This window comes from Theropithecus gelada, chromosome 11 (assembly GCF_003255815.1).
Source record: "Theropithecus gelada isolate Dixy chromosome 11, Tgel_1.0, whole genome shotgun sequence".
In the NCBI taxonomy this organism is placed as follows: domain Eukaryota; kingdom Metazoa; phylum Chordata; class Mammalia; order Primates; family Cercopithecidae; genus Theropithecus; species Theropithecus gelada.
This window is the reverse complement of record NC_037679.1, coordinates 117,564,693-117,587,989: the sequence shown is the minus strand read 5'-3', so window position 1 is coordinate 117,587,989 and position 23,297 is coordinate 117,564,693. Positions and strand designations below refer to the sequence as shown.

Genomic DNA, 23,297 nt, shown 5'->3' with positions numbered 1-23,297 from the left:
GGGTTTCACCGTGTTAGCCAGGATGGTCTCGATCTCCTGACCTCGTGATCCGCCCGTCTCGGCCTCCCAAAGTGCTGGGATTACAGGCTTGAGCCACCGCGCCCGGCCGAGATAGCATTGTCTTATTCAGAATAAGTCTTTTTTGTTATTTTCTTCATTTTTATGGATTTAGGAGTACAAGTACAGTTGTGTTACAAGGATATATCGCTTAGTGGTGAGGCCTAGGCTTTTAGTGGACTCATAACTGGAATAGTGTACATTGTACCCAACAGGTAGTATTTCAGAATAAGCCTTAATATCACAATGTTCTTATTTAAAGAGAACTGAAAGCATCTTTCCAGGACTTTTTCTTTTGGTGTCACTGAATAACAATTACATTAGTCGTTCTCTTTCGGTTGCAAGTGACAGAAAATGGAAGTATATTCGGTCACAATTTTTTTTTTTTTTTTTTTTTTTTGAGATAGAGTCACTCTGTTGCCCAGGCTAGAGTGCAGTGGCACAATCTGGCCTTACTGCAAACTCCGCCTCCCAGGTTCACGCCATTCTCCTGCCTTAGCCTCCCGAGTAGCTGGGACTACAGGTGACACCACGCCAGCTAACTTTTTTGTATTTTTAGTAGAGACGGAGTTTCACCATGTTAGCCAGGATGGTCTCGATCTCCTCACCTCGTGATCTGCCAGTCTCGGCCTCCCAAAGCGCTGGCCCCTGCCCGGTCCACAATTTCTTTTTTTAAGTTCTGATTTCATGTGTGGTTTAATCAGGAGCCCAAACAATATCATACAGAGTTGATTTATATTTCCTAGCTCTGCTGTTTTTCATTCTTAAAAGGATGGTCCCTTTTTAGTGTTCTGTAGCACCCTATGTTTACGTCTACCATTCACTGATTCAACAAATATTATTTCTATCATGTGTCAAGTTTAGTTCAAGCCAGTAGAACTATAGCTGTAAACAAAACAGTAATTCTCTTAAAATTTCACAGTAGTAATGGGGAGAAGCAAACTATGAGCAATTAAATACATAGATAATTTTATGCATGGTAAGTGCTATGAAAAAAATAAAACATGGTCAAAGATAGTGTGCTGGGGACAAGAAAGGGAATCTTCTTGGAGAGAGCTTTAAGGGAAGCCCTCTCTGAAATCATGAAAAGGAGGACACCTGTAAAGGTCTAAGGAAAGGTTGTTCTAAACAGGAGGGAAAGTAATTGCAAAGACTGATATGTGGATGAGGCTGGTGAATTCAAGGTTCAGAAAAAAGGCTGGGGTAGCTAAAGTGCAGTGAACATGAAGGAAAATGATAAGGAGTCAGGTTGGGAAATGAGAAAGACCAGATCCTATAGGATTTTTTCATGTTCAGGACTTTGAATTATATTCTAAATATATTCATTTTTAAAGATTAATGATATATTTTCTGTCTGTCACACTACTTATCAAGCTGTTGTTATTATGTACTCATTGTCTTCCTCTCAGGTATTTTGTCTTTATAGCAAAGGAATTCTTTTTTCTCCTGTGCCAATTAATTAATTAATATTTTAAGTGCTTCTACAGCACTTCCTTAGAAACATACTGGAATTTGAGCCCTAATGACATATCCTGGATGTTGTTGTTGGACAGACATAATTCCACAAATATTTGTAAATTGCCTGTGAGGTGTTGGAGTCCTAGGACTTGAGGATAGTGGTCAACGGTGTAGACAGATATGTGTGCTCATGTAGCAGAGTGTACAAAGTGAGGGATATGAAGAAGAATGTAGATGGAGACAATCAGATATAATTTAAGAAGGGCAGTAAGTATGGACCAGGAGTGTAGATTCAACCCAGAATATTTCCTGTTTTATTTTGTTTTTTTCCAGATTCATTTCATCAGCGAGTTTTCACCGGCAATATAGGAAAACACATAGCATGGATAGTACCTGTCACCACCTATGTGAAGCAAATTACAAAGTCAACTTTTTAGATGATATTTTGGCACTAACACTATTACATGAGTATTGATTTTAAAATAGTCACCTTAAAAAACTATAATTGCTATATACTAGTGTTCATAAGAGTTTTGGAGCTCTTGTTTTACATAATGTCTTTTAAGTAGGTAAACAAGTCACATAAGAAAAAACACCCAAATTTCTGATTAGTATGGTTGCTTTCATATATTTTTAAATCCCACTTCTCTCTCTCTCTCTCTCCTTTTTTCTCTTCCTTCTTCTCTACCTCTTTCCAGTTAGTATATGCTTTTTAAAAGTCACACCTCCTGTCATACAAGCATGTAATGCCACCTGCTTAACAAAGAAAAACACCAAAAACTTCTGTAAAGGTTTTATAAATTTCTTTAAATAATGTTATTTTCTTGGTAAAAAAAAAAAAAATCATTGTATCATTTATTTAAACATGTACTTTCTTAAAGCACTTAATATTCAATTTATATTAGTGAAATAGATGAGTTTATATGCAAAGATCTAATACGTCAGTTTTATTGCATTGTATTTCATAAAATGAGATTCTTTTTAGTTTTACCTGTTTTCACATTCAGTAATGTACATACAATATGGTAGTGGCATTAATTGCACAAAGTTAATGGAAGGAGCAATAGAGATTATTTGATTCCAGAGCATGTCCAAAATATTATAAGAAAATGAGGTTCTCCATCATTATTCGTGTGGTTTCTCATTACTGCTAATAATCAGCTGAAGAACCCAGTCATTCTTAATTAGGGTTTTTAAAACAAAGACCAGAAATGGTATGACTTGATTAGTATTAAATGTGGGGGGAAAAGTCTTCAGCAGATGCAGTGGTATAATTTACATTAAGTGAATTGTTTAGAGTCTGTGTAATATGATCAGAGGAATTTGTAGGCACACATATTCCTTGTCTTATGTATTGTAAAGTTGGAGAACATAAGAAACATGGACGGCCGGGCGCGGTGGCTCAAGCCTGTAATCCCAGCACTTTGGGAGGCCGAGACGGGCGGATCACGAGGTCAGGAGATCGAGACCATCCCAACATGGGCTAACATGGTGAAACCCCGTCTCCACTAAAAAATACAAAAAACTAGCCGGGCGAGGTGGCGGGCGCCTGTAGTCCCAGCTACTCGGGAGGCTAAGGCAGGAGAATGGCGTGAACCTGGGAGGCGGAGCTTGCAGTGAGCTGAGATTCAGCCACTGCACTCCAGCCTGGGCGACAGAGCGAGACTCCGTCTCAAAAAAAAAAAAAAAACTATTTTTAAAGGAAACAGAGCAATTTTTTTTTTTTTTTTTTTTTTTTTGAGATGTAGTCTAGCTCTGTCGCCCAGGCTGGAGTTCAGTGGCTCAACCTCGGCTCACTTCAACCTCTGCCTCCTAGGTTCAAACAATTCTCCTGTCTCAGCTTCCCGAGTAGCTGGGACTACAGGCGCCTGCCAGCACACCCAGCTAATTTTTGTATTTTTAGTAGAGATGGGGTTTCACCATGTTGGTCAGGCTGGTCTCCAACTCCTGACCTCAGGTGATCCACCCACCTCGGCCTCCCAAAGTGCTGGGGTTACAGACATGAGCCACCACGGCCAGCGCAGAGTAATTTTATATCTCTTATGTAAATTGAATATATATTTAAAATTTTGTCTATACTGAAATAAAAATTTTGCTCATTGAAATCTTCAACTTATAAATATTAAATTTGAAACATGCACTCTCAATGGTTCAGAATTACTGAATATTGCTAAGAAACTGATTGTCAGACTGCTGCTTGAAAAATAGAAGTTTCTAGATATTAAGAATAGGTAGGAATTTCTGTAAACCTGAGTCATATACCAGGTTGTAATGGGAAGAACGTGCTCCTTTTCTAGTCCTGAATCTCCTTGTAGATAGTATCTTTTGATGCTTCTTATAATTACACACTTCGCCTTGTGAGCTGCAGGACTTAAATTGCAATATCCCACAGCTTTTAGCAGTTGCATTTTCAAATGTGAACTAGCTGATTCCATTGGGTGACACTTTCAGAAGCCAACAGTTTAAGAAATGTGTTTTATGATTTGGGTTTTTTAAAAGATGAGGATCAGACCTCTAAATTTATAGAAAATAAAGAGAATTTTCATTTTTCCAGTCTTAGAATAATATGAAAGAAACAATGTATACTCAAATAGATAAAAATATATTTTCTCTCACATTTTTGCCCAATACCAAAAATGTCTAATAACCTCACATTTTCATGAAACCACAAATTATATTTTCTTAAAGCTCTGTTATAGTTCTTTGCAAGGCCAATTTCCAGCATTGGGATTCTGTGGGAGACTTTCATTTAAATTGGACCTTTTAAAAACCAAGTAATCTTATTTTCTTGTACTTTATTGTATAATTTGAGCTGTTATGATTTGCTTTACAATTTTGATAACTTTTGGCAGTGTAGATATTTCATAAATAAGAGAAAAATAGAGACCAGAAATAGAAAGGATGAAATACTACAAAAATTCTTCTCTTGTGGTATTTCCAGTAGCACTTAAAATAACATAAGAAAAAAAATACTGTTGTGAAGTATGTTTTAAGAAGCATTATGACAGCAACAGGAATGTCTTTAAATAGGTACAGATTTGTGTTTTCTATACTTCTCTATGCAACTCTTCTGAGGATCAAAGTTTCATTTTAAATCAGTGGGAGCTCAATATTCAGGTCAACCCTACATGAATACAGGGCAAGACAAGAATTTTGGGTCAAATGATGGAATTTTTAGTGCCAGTTTTCATGCAAATAGTGCTGTGATTTATCTAAAAAAATGATGATTCTGGTCCCATTTTAAAAGAACCTCTAGGTAATTTGTGTTGGTTTTGGTTTTGCGTATCTTTTTCTATTAGCATTCATTAAGTTACACCGAACTAGAATTCTGATCTGTTTTATCTGGGACTATAATTGATGGAGTTACAACAAAATAAGTGAAGGAGATATCAATTCTATAGGATGGATCACATTAGAAACATGTCTTCTGTCTATTGAAATTTAAATAGCTGGCCCCTAATAGGCTCTTAACAAATGTACACTTGATTAATGTTTATATTATAAGAATAAATCTTAATATGAATTGAACCCTAGTTATCACAGTTTGTAATATAGTTTTCACTGTTTCAATCTTTGCAAAATTATGCTTATGAATACAACACAATCTAAGAGAATGTGTCTGTATAAAGTTTTTTTTAACGGCAGTAATTGCTTTCTAGCTATTGTTAAGGTGAACTTTGAACTTTTGTATAGCTATTTTTTTTAGAATATGGGCATATAAAATAAGACATTGAGAATTTAATAAGACAAAAAGAAATATGATTTTTAAAAATATGTTTTTTCAAAATATATTTGAGTCCTGCTTTAAAAAACAAGATCCACTTAGAATAGAGAGTTAATAAAATATAACTTGTCATAAATGAGTTATCTTCTATTGGGTAAGGAGAGATGAGAATGTTTTCTGTGGGAAAGAGACATGTTGTTGATCTGTTCCAAGCAAGAGACTTTACATTTTGCTTGAAACAAAGCAATATGTTGTTTATATAAATTTTTAAAAATCATGTAATGACTGTTATTCATAGATGAGGTTTCTAGAATTACTTTTAGAAATGTCAAAACAACTTCTATAAAGGATTCTTCAGTAAACCTTTTGAGCACCTCTAATATGCTGGACACTTTGGTTGAATAAAAAAAGAACAGCAATTAACACACAGTACAATGTAATGGGGAAAACAAACAAGTAAGCCAACAATTAAAATACTGTAGGCGAAGTGCTAATCAAAGAATAATATGGAGGTAAGGAAGAAAGTTGGTAACATAACCTGGGGAGAAATAGGAGAATAAGGAAAAGGGTTCCAGAAGATGTGACAGTTAGAAGGTTTTTGAAGTAAAATGAAAACAGTCTGTGCAAGGACACATAGTTACGAACGAATAAAAGGTTGGATTTTACCTGAATTTTGGAGAAAGAAACAAGGTTGAGTGTAATACATCTGTAGAACTTGGTGAGTGAATTTAAGAAGAATGAAAATGTAAAGATACAAGTGTGTAACAAATGAAGTCTAACCTCCTTACCATGGCATTCTGCAATCTAGCCCCACCTACCTCACTAGGCTAATTAATACTTCTGCCTTTCTCCCAGTTCCAGAAATGTATACTTCAAACGAAATCACTTTCTCAGGTATCATGCGATTTCACTTCTTTTTGCCTATGTTTGTGACACTGGACTTCTCTGGGTTGTTTCTGCCCTGTTCATTTTACTTTTCTCTCTTTTTTAGCACCACTAGTAACATAATATCCATTTAAACCATCATTTCTATATAGAATTCTAAATAGAATTGGCTATTACATCGCATGTCACCCCACTGCACAAACACATACTCCTTGAATACTATCAAAGCACCCTTATAATACTTCATTGTACTTGTCTTCCCTTGTATGATCCTGAGTCCCATGAGGGTAGGGATTATAGCTTAATCATCCTTAGCACCAAGCACAATACTTGGCATGTAATTAATGCTCTACTTCTTTTAGAAGAATAAATAAATTATCAAAGGTCAATGGTTTGGATCATTGGAAGATAATGCAGTATGAGTAGAATAAGATTGTACCTAAGAGAAATGAAACAATGTTATTTATACAAAAAGATTATGCAATTTAAAAGTAAGATTTGTTCTTATTTAACTTGTCAGTCTAGGTAAAATATACTGGATTTAGGAAATATGAGCCTTTGATCACTGGGGAGATATTATCTATAGTGAACCATGCCTTACTTCCCAGCCCTTACTGTGCTTTGAATAAAGTATTCACCATTTACCTCTTTTTGCCCTGGTTCTGATTGTGAAATTGGCTTTTGTAGATATCTTGAAATTAGGAAAGGTGTACTGTAGGAAACTCAGCGCTATTTAGGTCATGTATAAATGAATTAATTGGCATTCTGTTTTATGCGTTACCTCCATTAGTTAGTATACTATGAATACATCTTTAAGTGAGTGACCTCCCTTACGCAAGCTGCTGAAGAATCAAGTCGATCCTGAAATGAAGGACCCAGCCTATACAAATAGTGTCCAGTTTTGTTATATTGTTGAATTGATAGTTCAAATAAAGTTTCAGGAGGGAAAAATTTTCTTTCATTTTGTAAGGTTATTTTTCTCTGCTTCTCTTTTATGCCAAAAAAAGTTCTCAAAAGTGGCAGAGAAACTTCCCACCCACACAAAGACATATTCATTTATATTATATGTATGAATATATTATATGTATGTATAGTCACACACACTTAATGATGGGGATGTGTCCTAAGAAACGTGTTATTGGGTGATTTCATTTTTGCATAAACATCATAGCATATACTTATACAAACCTAGATGGTATAGACTACTACACACTTAGGTTACATGATACAACCTATTGCTTCTAGGCTGCAAACCTGTACAGTATGTTACTCTACTGAATAGTTTAGGCAGGTGTAACAAAATGGCATTTGTGTATCTAAACATAGAAAAAGTACAGTAAAAATATAGTAGTATAATCTTATGGGACTACTGTCATACAGGCAGTCTATGGTTGACCAAAATGTTGGTGTTCCTATATAGTACATGACCATATATTTATATGTGTACGTGTGTGTGTGTACACACTATCCCATACAACAATAATCAAGAATACAGATCAATTTTATCTGGCAATGTAATGGACCAAAGCAACATTCAAAATAAGATAAAATCTAAGGCAAATATACTCATTCTTTCTCTTTAATTCATTCTAAAAGGTGTGATGAAAACTCTTCTGTAATGATGTCATTAGAGTTACTATATAAAGTCTTTTATGGAATTCAGACTGTTAAATGTATTATTCTTTTAATGTTATGGGCTGTGAAAAATTAAACAAGGAGCATTACAGCTGAGTTTCACTACACATTAATTATTTTAATCGACTCTTTCTTAAATGAATATCTGATAAATCAATCTTGCAATTCCTCATGCTTCATGACATGCTTAACTCAGTATAGACACTTAAGAATCATTATGCTGTGAGAGCTTTAATACAAATTCAAAATCGTTATAATTAAGATCAAACTCTTACCTGATGCTCAGTTCTAAGCCTTTTCATCTTTATTTGAATTTTCTTTGACCCATACCTTGAATGTAACATTATAGTATCAATAGGCAGAATATATCATCAAGCAAAGCATCTTCAATATGTTGAGAAAAAATATTTTGTCTTCAGAGCACAACATAAAAACTGGCCTTAACTGACATTCTGTATAAATAGTCATCACCCCTTAGAATTCTTTAAAGACATCAGTTCTCTCCTGGTCACTGCCATGAAGACAAAGAATGCCTTAATGACTCTATTGAGGTTATCATTAAAATAAAGGAGATTTGCAGACATCAGCTATAAATCACTATAAAATGGCCGGTGGGTAACCTTTGACACAACTCATTTGAAATAAACCTGGGATGGATTCGTAGCCTTTGGCTGAGCCAGTAAGTGGGCTAAAGGTCTTTTCCATCCTCTCCTTCATTTCTTGCAGTATTAGTTCCTCTCCAAGTGACTGGAAAGGAATTGGATGTATATAAATTGACATGTGTATTAAGTTGAAGGCAAATAGGTCTATACGAATAATAGTGTTAAGGATGTTCATGGTGTTTATTTGAAATATGTATTCTTTTGATATAAATTTTAGGATTCTGAATACATTTTGAATTTATTATAGCTACTTTGTTAAAATACTTCATGATTTAGTGTCATAAAAATTTTGTGAGGGTCTCGACCAGTATTACTCAAATTGAGCATTACAAGGCCCCTATCTATGGGGTATAAAAAAATTCTTCAGAATTAAAAAGAAATTAGGTGATTTCAGTCTAAGTTTTCAAATAAATTATTACTTAATGATTATTTTTCCTATTGGCATTTAAATAATAGAGAAGCAGCTTTGAAAAGTTGCCTAAGCTTACACCTCTGTGACTTGGGTTCAAGTCCGAGACTTCTTAAAGGTATGACTGTTAGCAAATTTTTGAATATCTTCAACCTCCTTCTCTTTATCTGTGAAGTGGGGTTGATGATATCTCATATTCTTGCTGTAAGAATAAAATAAAATATATGGAGATGTTTTGTAACTTGTAAAATTTAGATGTCAAGGAGTAAATCGTATTAGAAAATCAGCCCTGAAAAGTGAACTGCTATATAATAATTTAAATTATTTTTAAAAGTTAGAAGTTTTTAGGTTATGAAATCCACTAAACATACTTTCATAGTTTTGTAATGTTTAACTTACTCTTCAAAATGTTTGTGTAACAAATAGTGTATTGGGCTTTAAGCATTTATTTCTTCTTTAAAAACTAGCTTTCTCCATGACAAAATTGCATTATAAAATTAGCATTTCTTTTGGTGTAGGGAGAAGTTCTCAGGTAAAAATATGTAAAAAAAATATAATGTATAATTCCTGTATTCAAATAGACTTATACTGTGCCTTTTATTTATTCACTAATAGGTTAATTAGAAGAAAAAAGGAAAAAACACTTTAAGTCAATCATAATGACAAATAATTGATTTGATGACTATGTTGAGGAGGGGAAAATAATCTTTAGGTCATTTCTAGTAAAAATTCATCTAATCCAAAAAGCAAATTTTTGAGACTTAATCTTCCAACAACTCATGCCCTTGATATATTTTTGTAAGTTTTCAGACTCTTCAAGAAAAAAAAAAAAAAAAAAAGGTGGTCTAAGGATTCACAGAATAAGGAATTGATAACTTTATGAAAAGTTAAACACCTAATATCCAAAATTCAAATCCAAGAGTCAATCACTTTAGTGACAAAGAATTCAATCTAAATAATCCAAATGAAATGAAACGCAAGAAAATTTTTTCCCCATAAAACTCTTCCTTCATGACATTGTTTTAGATTAATCATAATGATATTTATTTTACTATCGAAGTTTCCTAGGCACTTACATTGCCTTAAAATGTTTTATCTTCTAGTGTATAAATTTATTCTCTCTCATGACTTATCACTCTCTTGGGATAGGTCTATGTAACAAATTAAAGAATTAACCCACCACTTGGGGGAAAAAGAAGAGACAGGGGTAGATGGCACAACTGTTCTAATTTTGTGTTCATAAAGGAAAATTGCTAATTAAGTGGCCTTGTCGTCTGGGGAAATACTCAAGGTTCGTGATCTTGTGCTAAGGAGAGCAAAACTGCGGACACATACACATGGCGTGGGTTTAAGAGCGGAAAGTTTAATAGGCAAAAGAAAGGGGAGAGAGAGAGTGAGAGCACTTCCTCCTGCAGAGGAAGGGGACGAACGAGTGAGAGCACTTCTTCCTGCGGAGGAAGGGGATGCTCAAGCGGGTTTCTGGGTTTGGGAAGAGATGTGGTCCATTTTACAGAGTGGTTTGAGGAGGTGGTATTTGATTTACGTAGGGCCCAGGAGATTGCTTTGACCAGGTGTCAGGTGTGCCATTTACATGGTCTGTGAATCTTTTATTATGCAAATGGAGTTTATCTGGCAAGTACCACGACACTCACACAGGGACAAAGAGAAGGGAGGAGATATCCTCCATGTTGAAGGTACCTGGCTTCTGGCATATCTGCAGGCATTTACCTATGCAAGCTTCTAGCTTGCTTATCTATGCTTGTAGTTTGATTTCTCAGGCTACTTTTTTTAGAAATGTTTTAGGGGCTGCTTTTTATTAAAGGAAAATTCCAGTGAGAACTCCTTTATCCTCACTAACTGCCTAAATAATTCTTACTAACTCCTATATCACTATTACTGTACTGCTCTTAACCTGAGGAGTAGATCTCAGTCTAGGTTAAAGCAAGTAGGGTACGAGAAGTGAGTTTTGCATTTAAATTTTATTTGTACTTATTTTTGGACTTTTTACCTTTTGTCTTCAATGACTGCCCCTTTTTCTCTGTCTGTAATGAATGGAATGAAAAGAGTTGTAGTTTGGATGTACTGACCTAGTCAAAACTCAAGTTACATGAATAGGAGGAAGCCTGTGGCTAAGTAGTTCCTGACAATGGCTTTCTTAGCAGACATCTCTGAGTAGAAAGCAGTGAGTCCCAGGGACATCAAACTTTCAACTCTTAAGAGGAAAGCAAGGGAGCAAAGTTCTGAAGACTGAGAAGAACTGAAATTCAAGTGGTGAGGAGAATTCATTACAAGAGATTTAAATATAGAGGGATACATTTTGATATTGCATATGTTCCTATTCTGTTATTCACAAGTCAAAGTAACATTTGCTTTGGATGTGTATGTGCATTGTACATAAACATAAATAATTTTTGAAATGCTATAATAAAAACAATAGGAAAAACTTTGAATTTATCAAGTTAGTTATTCATTAATCTCCACTATCCATTAAACATTTAGTAGTTAATAGTATTTAGTAAATTGTTTTCTATTCAAGGTATATGTGGGTGTAAAGAGTATACTCAGAACACTTTAAAAAGGAAAGTTTTCTTAAAGTATTTGCAGTTTGATTATTTAGCCATCAACAATTCAAGAAAACAACACAATAAAATGAAATACAGTGATATGAATGTTACAGTCAATAACACTAGGGTGCTGCCTTAGGCTTCCCTAGCCTTTTCTTGCTTCGTGTTTCATTCTAATGTCTAATCCATTAAACACATACACACACACACACACACACACACACCCCTACACACCTGTCCTTCTCCAAGGTTCTGTGCCTTAGACAATTTGGCCTTCACTCATCTCCCAAATATAAACCAATGCATGGTTTATATCAGTTAATTGTTGTAACTGTCATTACTCATTAAACAGTCAGTTATAGTGGGTTCACCAGACTGTTAGGGATTTGTGCCATAGGAGCTGTGCATGCATGTATGTGAGCACTGGGAATGACTCTTTGATGTAATTAATTGGAGCTCGTAATAAATGACTTATGCATAATGATGCTTTCTATTATTTCTCCCATTCTGCCAGGTTGCTATCTAAAGATGGTCTATCTGCATATAACCAGACCAAACTTTTTAAAGATCTGAGAAAACATAAATCTCTCAGAGAGCCATAGATATATATTTTGAAAAGGAATTTTGGAGCCCTCTGAGAGTCCTTCAAAGTGTTTCATTTTGTTTTGTTTCAAGTTCATCAGTGTTTCATTAATATTTTCATCAGTTTTTTCCCCCCCTCAATGGGCTATCCATGCCTTCATGTGGTATTTTTACTTCTCTTTTATATGATTCCAATGGATCAAACCTTCTACCACGGATTTGCTTTGATGATGTTATATTGTTCTGCTTTCCTTTTGATAGTAATTCCTTTTGTAGATTCCAGTAGAGATGCTGATGTGCTCATTTTGTACATTTTGGTTCAGGTGGAAATGCCATTTCCAACATAGAGATGATAGTAGAATTTGATCAGCATGACTTCTATTTCTTTGTTTTATAAAGTTATATTGCTCTGTGAGCTCCTGTTTTACTTTTTTTTAATGAATCTATTCCATCACTTAACAGTTTTGTAGTTCTTGGCTTATGTTTGTATACAAATCTTCAAGTGGAACTAACAGGAAAGCAACAATGACAAATGCTTTGTAATTATAAATTTAAGGACTTACCAGGTGGTGTCAAAAACACATTACATTTTCTTGTACAAGAGCGACCAACTCCTTAATTTCTCTAAAGCATTTTTAAAAGCTTTTGGAGATTTACATTTAGAGGTTAAAAAGAGGAACTGGTGTGATTATTAACATCAATTCTTACTGCTCTATGCTTCCTTTTAGCCTCTTGGTAGAAGAACTATTAATCATTTTAAAAGATAACAGCAATCATCCAGCTGTAATGAACACTATAGGACAAAATAACCATTATTATTAGGAATTTGAAGTTGTCTGGGGACCAGAGGTTAAACAAAGTTGAATTGGAAACACCATACGTTTCCTACTGGCTCATGTTATAACTATAACTGTTCTTCATCACACATTATTGTTGACACGTGTATTCCTCCCATTCTTCCTCTTTTCAAGTATAGTTAGAAAAACTTGCTCTGTGGAATTTCTATGCGTGGGTTTTCATGTGATATTGTGGGTTAAATGTCTTCTAATACGACATTCTTCTTGGTAAATATATGGAAACTGTATTTATATGGTGTATTTTTAGGACATTTTGGAAATAAAAAGTAATGTTAGATAGTTAATCTAAAATGAAAAATTCAAAAGCTAAATTAGAGATCTTAAAGGGAAAGGAGAATAAATATTAAAAGAGAAGGAAGGAAAATGTAAAAAGGAATGGTATGGCGCTATTTGCATTAATTCAAGGCAATTTTTGAAATTAAAAAGTGAATGTGGGGCCAGGCACGGTGGCTCACGCCTGTAATCCCAATACTTTGGGAGGCCTAGGTGGGTGGATCACGAGGTCAGGAGATCGAGACCACCCTGGCTAACACAGTGAAACCCTGTCTGTACTCGGGAGGCTGAGGCAGGAGAATGGCGTGAACCCGGGAGACGGAACTTGTGGTGAGCTGAGATCGCCCCACTGCACTCCAGCCTCGGCGACAGAGCGAGACTCCATCTCAAAAAAAAAAAAAAAAAAAAAAAAAAAGGAATGTGAAGTATAGTTGATATTTTAGAAGTCACACTATTCTTTATTTATTTTTAAATATACGTGTGTGCTTGCGCATATCATTTACAGCATTGAGGCATTGATTCAACAAAGTCAGAAAACAAGGAAAATATTAAGATACTAAGGGAAAGTGAGCAGGGGGCATTTTAAACAGCAAATAAAATGATGAGTACTCTTTGAATACCTTTAAATTAATTAAGGGCCAGCAAATTAAATGTAAAGAAACATACAATTTCCACGTTGAAGCACATGTCCCCAACCACACTACTAGCATCTACTTTTAAAAGAAGCAGGTATACATTAAGCAAAAGTGTAAAATGGCAAATAAGGAAGCCAAATGAGATGCTAGAACATATTACCCTCAGCTAAATAAGACTTACATTTAAATGGCCATCAAGTCTAATGGTAGCATTAACAAAGCAAAAGTGTACCTATCAAAGAATTCCTGGAGCTCTTTCTGCCTGGTTAACAAGGCATTTTGCAATTTGTAACTCTAAAAGTAAGCATCTGTTCATGAAAAGGGGTTTCAAGACTATGTGCTATGTAAAATGATAGACTTGAATTTTAGGAACCTACTAATTAAATAAGGAGTTGGGATGGCTAAGTAAGTAGGATTATTAATTCCTTGAGGACTAAGAAAATAATTTCAAGATTGTTAGTTATTTTTGTCTTAGATTACTTTGACTCTTGCACATAAACATAAACCTTTTCTCCTTTAAGTTCTGCTCGGCAGGTACACTTCAATCTCTTTGTAGATCCTCATGATGTTTACTTGTTTTGTTTCTTCTAGTAAACCTCTATGGACCTGTAGCAAAGAAATGCCTTATTTGGGTAGGAGAGGTGAAAGAGGGCTCCCGCAGTGCATTGAGTTAGAAAATGAAAGAGAAAGGATGAGTGTTGTGCACAAGCTAGGGAAGAGAGGTGCAGCAACAGTGCACATTATGCAATTCAGGCTGTCGTGTAACTTCCGTACTTAGGTTAATATGATTATTTCATCAGAGAGGATAATAGCGGCAACATGATTAATTTTGCAACATGTTTCATGAATGCCTTTACTCATCCCCATTTGTTATTACTGCTACTTATTTCACATGAGTATTTATGATAAACATGGGGACAATCACAATTTTCAAATCATGCAGAGGAACAAGCCTGAAATTTTATTTATACACACACACGTACACACACACATATATATATATTCAATCATTGTGTGGCTGTTGAAGAATCAAAGTATTTTTATAAATGAAACATTATATTGAGTATAAAGACAAACTGTTCTCAAAGAAGTTTAAACACACACACACACTTCCACTTAAATCTATATCTAGGTTTTAAATAAAAAGTAAGTGGACTTATTTTCTTTATTACTGACCACGTAAAACAAAAGCCTCAAAGCTCCATGCCTAAATGTCCTTTGGTTTATGGGTTTCTAATGCCTGGCATATAATAGCCATTAATAAATTGTTGAAATACCATTGGATAAATAATAAATGGATGAATGTATGGATGATTGAATAAATGTATCTGTTCTTATCTGTTGCCATTAGACTGGTATACATGTGTTAACTGCCAAATAAATTTTGATTTTCAATAATTAATTTAGGTAAATATTTAAAGAAGTGGAATTTTGAGACACCTGTGATATGGAATGAGCCAAATCATCAATTAGATAATGAGAATGAATAAAGATGTGAATAAAGATGTAAATAAAGATGAAATTTAAATTCTGAAGGGTTTAATCATGTGCATGTCCTCGGTAGTGCATTTTGTGGTCTAGCAACCTACATGTGGGTATATTTCCATGTTGTGAGAAGAAGAACAGAGAAACAGAAACAAATAGAATTCTCTAGGATGCTTGGATCGCTATTATCTAGTTCTCTATTAAAACTCCTTAACAAAGAATTGAAAAGCTAAGGAGTGGGGAGAGAGAAATAACACCCCAGGATTGCTAAGAATGCTTTCTGTTTGTTAAATTATGTTTGATTTCTCTGAATCATTTGGTGTTTGTACATTATAAAATTATGACTTTTATACAATTATGTGACAGTAAAATATTTTCTTCTAGAATAAATTATTTGAAAACCAACTAAATGAAATATATTTTAACTTTATATATTTATTTTATAGTGTTTAAGTTTATGTGGAATAAGTTTATGGTGACAATTGGTATTCCCTCAGTGCATGTAAGGCTACATATTTGTTCCACAGTCTTTATGCAATTTATTTTCATCTGTGTGGCAAATTGTCATTGGCTGGGATTAAGTGATTAAGGCCTCTATAGTATTTCTACTACTGTGACCACAAACTGGTATTGAGATGTTAGCTTTCAGATAAGTTATCGTAGCTGTAATTATGTAAATGGAACATCCCAGACCTATATGTTTATTTGAATTTTACTTACTTTGCCTTCTATCCCAGAAAACTAAGATTAGCCTAGTAATTGATTAGAAGAAGTTATATCATGAGTGAGCTTCTAAAACTTGTATTTGGTTATATAAAATATTATTTTCTTATATCATGTATACATGAACTCTTGAGATTTTTCTAAAAGAATAGTCCAAACCACTCTTTAGTATTAAAGGAAATTTTCAGTGCTACATAGCGTAGAGGACAGAGAAGCACAAAACAAGTCACCGAGACAAGTAAATTTGTGCCTTAACATTTTTATGTATAAAATGGCAAATGTTTGTATTACATCATTTTATTGCAGATATATTATTTTTCATGTGGTTATTGTGTAGCAGAATTATATAGCTAGGACTGAATTTCAGAAGTTACATTCCATCAATGCCCTTTTAAATTTAAGATTAAATTTGTCACAGAAATTAAAAGAGTATTATATGTTGAGTCCAAAAACCTGGGTTTCATTAGAACTTTCTAAGCCTTACTTTCCTCCACAAGATTAGTAATTACTTCATAGTCGTGAAGTTTAAATAAATTCTTTGGAATATTTATAATGAACCCTATAAATGTAAATTATAGCCTTCTACTAGTTAAAATTTGTTTAACTTACACATTTACTTAAACATAAATGCTTTCTTTATATTTATAATATACAAGTTTGGAGCTACTAGGCAGATAACTAAATTCTTAACTCTTACTTTGTGTATAAATGAAATAATTATGAAATAATGTTATTTTCAAAAGTTCCAATTGGCAACCTCATTTAACTATTAGGCAAGTAATTAACAGGAAATTGCTTTGCTCACTGCTTGATGGTATAGTTGATAGAAATAGTATCTTTTTCAATTATTTTTGACCTTGAAAATTACATCCTTTTTTTCATAAGTAATTTATTTAACATGTTTAAATGTGTGTTTTATTTGTAACAATAGGGGTTAATCATGTTAAGCTTTTGAATTTCTCCAACATAAGATTACAAGTAAAAAACAAAGAGAAGTCTTACCTTCAGCTTTTATTGCACATATTCATATTATAAGAATGCATTCCAGAAATAAATTGTCCATGTCCATTTTATAGTTAAGATTTTTAAATTTTCATCTAGTCAAATGAAAAATAATTAATATAAAAATGGGAAACTGGTGTAATTTTTGTATTCTTCATAAATAATAGGCATTTGGTATAGCAGCTCAGTAGTAAATTATTAAAAGAACAAAATTGTGAAATAATACCATATAATGGGTCAAAATTATTTATACAGTTACCAATATAAAGATCAAGAATGTGAGTTCTTATTAATATACCATTAGCCTGGTCACACAATGGAAGAGAAGGAAAGGGCAATTTTGAATGACATTTATATCAACTTTGGAACTGTCAACCTCTATTATGTCCTTGGGGCCTTGCACTTTTTGGCTTTCAGACATCTGTGCTGCCTTGAATGGAGGTGCATACTAAGAGTTTTCAGTGGGTCTCTTGCTCTAATAAATGTTTTGAATAGTTACCTTTCAGCATGGGCAAATAATAGTTATTAGTGCTTAAAGCTAAGACATATGAAACTTCATCCCATCAGCACCCACATCCACATCATCTTCATCAATACTACCATTCCCCCCTCACTATACACTCACACTGTGTTTCCTCTCTGCTCATAAAAGTCTTCCCTGTTCCAACTCTGGGAATACAGTCCTTCTCTTTGCTTTGCTTTGTTTTGCTTTTTTGTTTTGTTTCTTTTTCTTTTCTTCACATTCAAGTAAAACAGCCATCTTTGATCCAAGTATCTCCCGAAACTTTTGCAAGAGTTATGATGATGTCAAAAAGAAGTTCTAAAGGCGTCATGACAGAAGTCAGTTTCACACAGAAGGCAGTAAACAGGCACTACATTGCTAGGGGAAAACAGAGCCTGGAATATTTACAGCTGGGTAGTAAATAGTAAAGTCCCTGACAGTCAGGATATTTAGGCTTAACTGACCAAGAGTAGATCTGGATTCTAATCTTTATTGTCCCATGGAATCTCAGTAACATTCAATTTATTATGCGTATGAATGTTTCCACTATTAGCATATGATATGTCCCAATTGTATGTTAAACACTGAGGTAATATTACATATTTTTAATGTTAACTTCTTATACAGAAGAAGCTTTTTAAAGGATTTGAAAGTCTAATAAAACTTTTTCAATTGTCTCCCTTTATATTATTATTATATGTGAGGCAGTGGCTCTTATGCTTAAGTGTACATCAGAATCCCCTGGGAATGAATAATTGTTAAACACAGGTTGTTGGATCCATCCTCTTAGATTCTATGATAGAGAATTTGCCTTTCTAACAAGTTCCCAGGTGTGCTTATGGTGCTAGTCTGTGAACCACATTCTGAGAAGTATTCATTCATACTAGATTAAAATGTGAGGATACAATACTTCCATACTGCTGCCAAATAAGACATCATATATAGAGATTATGGTTGAACAGGTCCATGTTTCAGATTGAACAATTTAGGGATAATATTGCCCCTATAGCTTTTTTTTTTTTTTTTCCTGACACAGTCTCACTCTATTGCCCAGGCTGCAGTGCAGTGGCACGATCTCACTCACTGCAGCCTCAGCCTCCCCAGTTCAAGTGATTTTCCTGCCTCAGCCTCCTGAGTAGCTGGGACTACAGGTGCATGCTACCATGCTCACCTAACTTTTTGTATTTTTAGTAGAGACAAGGTTTCACCATGTTGGCCAGGATAGTCTCGATCTCCTGACCTGTGATCTGCCCGCCTCGGCCTCTCAAAGTGCTGGGATTACAGGTGTGAGCCACTGCACCCGGCCATTGCCCCCGTAGTTTTTAAAATGCTAAAGTAAACTTCTCCAAATTATATGTTGCATCAATCATGGAATTATTTTACTTCCTGTCAAGATCCTATGAATCAATATAGATTTGGTATAATCATCTGTCAAGATCCTATGAATCAATATATATTTGGTATAATCATCTTTAATTTCTTACGTATCTGACATCATAGAAGATTGCTAATTTGAATTATCTCATGAATTTTCAAAATTTATTTTACTGAAACAAACAATATCAACTGAAATAAGATGTATTACAAGAGTAATTTTTTTCCTAGTCTGTTCATGGGATTCTTAAGTGCACATAACCACAGAATCAAATAATAATCTAATAATATTAAACCACTTAAAAATATAGACTTGAAGCCAGGCGCCATGGCTCACGCTTGTAATCCCAGCACTTTGGGAGGCCAAGGCAGGCAGATCACTTGAGGTCAGGAGTTCAAGACTAGCCTGGCCAACATGGTGAAACCCCGTCTCTACTAAAAATACAAAAATTAGCCAGATGTGTGGTGTGCACCTGTAGTCCCAGCTACTCAGGAGGCTGAGGCAGGAGAATCACTTGAACTGGGAGGTGGAGATCACAATGAACCAAGATTGCACCACTGCACTCCAGCCTGGGCAATATATTTTATATATATATATATAAAATATATATATAAAAAAATATATATATAAAAAATATATATATAAAAAATATATATATAAAAAATATATATTTTATATATTTTTATATTTTATATATATATAAAACTTGAAATTGATGTCATATTTTACCATTTAACCATTTTGTAAAGTGATTTATTTCAGTGGTTCTTTTGGTAAAACTGTGCATTAAACTTTTGTATACAGTAATTAACATACACTTTAATGTCACGTGACTACCCCATTTGATTAAAAATTTTTCTACTTTCAACAGATCATCCTGTTATTGGTAAATATTTTATGTTCTTAACTCATGAAATAGCTAAGTGGAAACTAAGTTTTTATTCTACAATAATAAATGTAAAATTTTATATATTGTAAACATTGATATATAAACAAGTGGCATGATATTCCAATTTTAGAGCACAGAAAAGGAACAAAATAACCTTTTCAATTTCCAATTTAAAAAGTTATATAATGTTAATATTATCTCATTCTTATATTCATATATGATGTGATATAAATTTTAATGATACTGTATCCATAAGTCTCATGTATGAAATTACCTAAGAACGATTTAAAATTGAGTATAAACTGTGTTTTGACCTGTTAAACCATAGAACAGCTGGAAATCATCAACCATGCTGAACTGATCACATGATCTTCATGACACATATAGTGTACTAAAAGAAAAACCTGGAAAACAAATCTGGATTTTGAAAACATGGTGTTTGTTTAGTGTTTAGAACAGTATGACATATAAATAAGTTGTACATATTAGGGTTATGTTATTATGTTTATTTTCATTTTTAGATCAACTTCAAAGGTGTTTCTGCAAAACCTAGGGAGAAAGGATTATTTTCTAAGAAAGTTAGAAAGTTTCTTGTGTGTGTGTTGAATTTGGAGAGCAGTTCTGATCGGAGTCACACAACTATCTGTGGTCCTCCATCGTGGGTGTTCCAGGTGCTCTGCCTAGGCACCAGGGTACAAACATGCATCAGATCCAACCCCTTTTCTTTGGAGATTTAAAAAAAAAAAAACCTACCTACATCATATTTCAAATCTAATGTGTAATGTCTCTCAATACAAATGAATATAGTACCAAGGGTAGCTTTTTAAGAATATTTCTTACGGGTTATAAAAATTATCTGCTTTCTGTGGATAGTTGAGTACACATGTATTTTCTCTTATACGAAAGGTATTTGGAATGTGTAGTTGAAGGAGACATTATGTTGGCAGCTAACCAAATACTGTAATGTTCAGAATGAATGTTAAGATCACTGATTGGCAGAGTAATTTGATGGGAAATGACAGGCTGCATACCTGTGTTTTTCTAGGCATTTTTGATCAGCCTTTCCTTATCACAGCTCATGTTCTAATGATCATTGCAGGATGAAGTGGCACAGCCACTGAACCTATCAGCTAAACCCAAGACCTCTGATGGCAAATCACCCACATCACCCACCTCTCCCCATATGCCAGCTCTGAGAATAAACAGTGGGGCAGGCCCCCTCAAAGCCTCTGTCCCAGCAGCGTTAGCTAGCCCTTCAGCCAGAGTTAGCACAATAGGTAAGTTCTGTTTCTTTTGTTCTTGCTGATTTTCTGTTTATGGCTATTGAATGGAATCATCTTTAAATGGCACATCACACACACTCTATACACGGCTTGAGTTCACCTAGGTCCGTTTTAAACATGCAAATGAAATTTCACACTAAAGTCTAAGTTATAATGCCCTCCTGAAAATCTAATTGTGTAGGTTATATCTATATTTCTAACTATGTCCATACAACATAAAAAGAAGACTAAATGACTAATTGCAGTGAGCAGTGATGGTTCCAGAATGTTATTATTAGGTGACTTACCTTTTACATCATTGAAATTTCCATTTTTTGTGTGAATTGCACAAAGTTACATTGTGATGAAATGCATTTTGCCTCTATCATCAGTCAACCATAAGGATGTGAAGTTTGTTCACTTTCATTCTGCTTGAGGATTATTTGCAAACACCAAAGTATTATAAAGAGTGGATAGCTTCAATTCTATATAATTGTAAATTCAGTAGAGTAAACAAAATAGTAGAAAACACTTTTATAAGCTGACTTTGAAAAATTCAATGTTTTTATTTCAGCATACATAAATCAGACTGTATATACTGATTTCAACACAGATTTATTGATGTTTTTATTATTTTTATTCAATTTTTAAGGAGGCTAGCCCTCAAGGAGCTCATGGTTTAGTTAAAGGAAAGTCATTCATTCTATGGTATAAGTCAGCTGTAATAAGTGCTATTGCAGAGCACATATAAAATTCTACAAAGAGAGGAGAGTGTTGGATTCTGTCTGGGAAGGACTACAGAAGAGTATGAGTTAGATATATCCTAATTCAAACTGAGCCTTGAAGAAGAGATAGATCCCTAGGCATTCTAAACAGTAAGAAAAAAATCACAAAGTGAAATAGCATATTTTTGAGAAATGCACTGATTTGTCTAGACTGTAGAAAAAATGTGTGGTGGAAAGTGATCACAGCCAAAGCTGAAAGGATGAGATGGCAGAATGATGTTGGAATTCAGGAAACCATTGTTTAGGTGTAGGGCAAGAATAAGTTACGTGAGATAGAAATAAGCAGTGATAAAGGAGAGAATTGATTAAAAAGATATTAATTAAGGAAAAATTGACATAATTCAGTCACAATAGAATATATCTGGTAAAGGTCAAGTTGTAGACAGAGGAAACTAGAATTTTGAATTTATGAAATAACAAGGATTATTATGCCTCTATTACAATTAAAGGGGAGCCCAGAATTGGAGCAGGTTTGGGAGAAGACATAAACATGTAATATATGTTGAATTTGAAGCACAAGGAACTATTTAGGTTGAGATGTTCAGGAAGAAGCTGGAAATATAAGCCTCATAGGTAAAAGAGGTGCCAGAATTTTAGATACGGAAATTATTCCTTGATGAGGTGGTTGAACACAGGAGAACAAATAAGTCCATCAAAAAAGGCTGTGTGTGGTAAGAAAAGAAGTGGAGTGAAGAATCGTAGGTATTGCATTAGATACTAATAGATAGATAACTAATATTAATATTATAATATAGCTAACTAATATTTATTGCTATGTAACAAATTAACCTAAAACTTAGCAGCTGGTATTGCATTAGATACTAATAGATAGATAACTGATATTAATATTATAGATAACTAATATTTATGGCTGTGTAACAAATTAACCTAAAACTTAGCAGCAGAAAACAACCAATATTTATTGTCTAATTTATTATTATTTATTGTTTAACATTTATTATTATCTGTTTTCTGGAGGTCTCTGTTCCTTGCCACATTAGGCCTGTCCCTAGGGCTGCTCGTAGCATGACAGTGGACCTTCCTGAGTGAGTGATCCAAGAGAAGAACAAAGAGAAAGGCACAGTGTCTTTTATAACCTGTTCTCCAACTTCATCCAGAGGCAATTCTGCTTTATTCTGTTTCTTATAAGAGAATCATTAAATCCAGCCCAACTCAAGGCAAGGAGAACTAGGCTCCAACTGAAGTAGAGAGTGTTAAAGTATCTTTGGACGTATTTTAGAACAACTATACTTTTTTTAGATGCAAAACTGATGAAGAGTAAGTTGAGTGTCTGAGAATAAGAGTAAAGAGCAAGTGGGTATTTTAGAATAAGAGTGAAGATAGGGTAATGTCATGCTAGCCTAGGAAAACTAAGTTTCAAAAAAAAGGGATTATTTAATGGTGCAACTTCTGCAGGACAATTAAAGAACATGAAGAATAAGAGCCTTAGGATTTGGTTGTAGCTCATGGACAGGTAGACTGACAGAAATTTTAATAGAATGGTTTGAATAGATTTCCAGTTATACAGAGCAG

General features: G+C 34.1%; 1 protein-coding gene across 6 annotated transcripts in view; it reads left to right on the top strand.

The window, feature by feature from the left end:
- Nucleotides 1-23,297, top strand: part of SOX5 (SRY-box 5) — a 1,043,232-nt gene that overhangs the window by 976,981 nt on the left and 42,954 nt on the right. For 4 of the 6 annotated variants that reach the window (XM_025402765.1, XM_025402764.1, XM_025402766.1 and 1 more), the window contains one exon: nucleotides 20,817-20,994. The exons of 1 other annotated variant lie outside the window; for it this stretch is intronic. In XM_025402765.1, the coding sequence (XP_025258550.1) occupies nucleotides 20,817-20,994 (178 nt within the window). Of the gene's footprint in view, nucleotides 1-11,740; nucleotides 11,807-20,816; nucleotides 20,995-23,297 lie in introns of those variants that run through there. One more of the 6 variants, XM_025402768.1, reaches the window with a different exon arrangement.